This window comes from Arachis duranensis, chromosome 8 (genome assembly GCF_000817695.3).
Source record: "Arachis duranensis cultivar V14167 chromosome 8, aradu.V14167.gnm2.J7QH, whole genome shotgun sequence".
In the NCBI taxonomy this organism is placed as follows: domain Eukaryota; kingdom Viridiplantae; phylum Streptophyta; class Magnoliopsida; order Fabales; family Fabaceae; genus Arachis; species Arachis duranensis.
The window spans coordinates 45,060,519-45,062,082 of NC_029779.3; the positions used below are offsets into that span (position 1 = coordinate 45,060,519).

The window sequence follows — 1,564 nt, forward strand, 5'->3', positions numbered from 1 at the left end:
GGTCATAAGACAAAAAATATTCTAATTAATGATCATTAAACTAATAACTCAATTTTAAAATTAAATGTATTATCATATAATTATAAAAATTTTAAAATTTTTAGGGCCATGACCCTAACTCCAGTTAATATATAATCCTTTGACATTAAAAGATCCAAAATTCAAGAATTGAAATTCAATCCTTTAATTTTTTATTTTTATTTTTTTATACATTAGTAATATATAATAAGACTTGAAACTGAAATTTCATATGGCCTGACAAATTCAACAATTATAAATTGACACATTTCTCACTCCAATTGTACATTAGTCTAAATACTTCTTGAGTTTTTTTTGGTTCATATAGTTGGCATGTTCATCCTTACTAAAAATAATTAAATTCATAATCAATTTGAATTAATTAAATAGTTAATTTATTCGTCTGCATAAATAAATATTAAAAGTTTAAATTTTGTTTTAATTAAATAATTAATTCACTTGTTCTAAATTTGTTGAGTTAAAAAATACTGTAAAAAATTAGCAATAATAATTTTGTTATATAATATGTGTGGCATGCCAGCTTCAGAAGACAACCCAGGCCTTTATGACTGAGGCCAAATGGTTGAATAAAAAGTATATACCAACAATAGCAGAGTACATACAAATCTCAACATTATCATCTGCTTATCCATTCCTCGTGACAAGTTCTTACATTGGCATGGGAGATATGGCCATAGAAGACATCTTCAAATGGGTAACAAGTAAACCCAAAATTGTTACAGCTTCCACAATTATTTGCAGGTTCATGGATGACATTGTCTCTAATGAGGTATATTTTATGTGCAATATACAAACACAACATAAAAGTTTAACTATCATATTAGGTATATATAATAATTCGTCATCTAAAATTTTATATATGCATTTATAATTACATACTTATTATATTTAAAATTACCCATTTATTTTAATAATAATTAAGAAATATAAAATAATAAAAAAAACTTTGAACTATTTTAAATTGATTTTTGTTGTCTTTCAAATATTTTCGTTATACAAAAATATATAGTGTTGACTTTTGTGTGCATATTGTATTATTTTTTAAAGTTCAATTTATATTATAATTGAATTTTAATGTATAATTTTTTTTTGGAATTTTTTCCTTATTATATTTAGTCATGTGAAAGTTATTTTAATAGCTAAATCACATTGAACAGTTTGAACAGGAAAGAGAACATGTTACCTCAATAATAGAATGCTATATGAGAGATTATGGTGTATCTAAAGAAGAAGCCATTCAAGAATTGCAAAAGGGAGTTACAGATGCTTGGAAGGATATAAATGAAGAATGCCTCAAGCCAACAGAAGTTCCAAGGCAGTTTCTAATGAATATTCTCAACATGTCACGATTTATAGATGTGATGTACAAAGATGAAGATTGCTACACTCATGCTGAAGGAAAAATGAAGAAATGCATTGAAGCTTTGCTTGTTGATCCGGTGCCAATCAATAATATAAGGAAGGATATGAAACCTTTTATATATGCCTAAACAAAATTGTAAGAGAATTTTTTTTTTAATATAAA

The 1,564-nt window shown here is 25.3% G+C and overlaps 1 protein-coding gene across 3 annotated transcripts in view; it reads left to right on the plus strand.

The window, feature by feature from the left end:
* The window catches only part of LOC107463235 (probable terpene synthase 2), a 19,559-nt gene extending 17,995 nt beyond the window's left edge, over positions 1 to 1,564 (plus strand). For all 3 annotated transcript variants that reach the window (XM_052253094.1, XM_052253095.1, XM_016081994.3), the window contains 2 exons: positions 560 to 808; positions 1,197 to 1,564. In XM_052253094.1, coding sequence (XP_052109054.1) covers positions 560 to 808; positions 1,197 to 1,529 — 582 coding nt within the window. In that variant the 3' untranslated portion in view covers positions 1,530 to 1,564. The remainder of the gene's footprint in view (positions 1 to 559; positions 809 to 1,196) is intronic.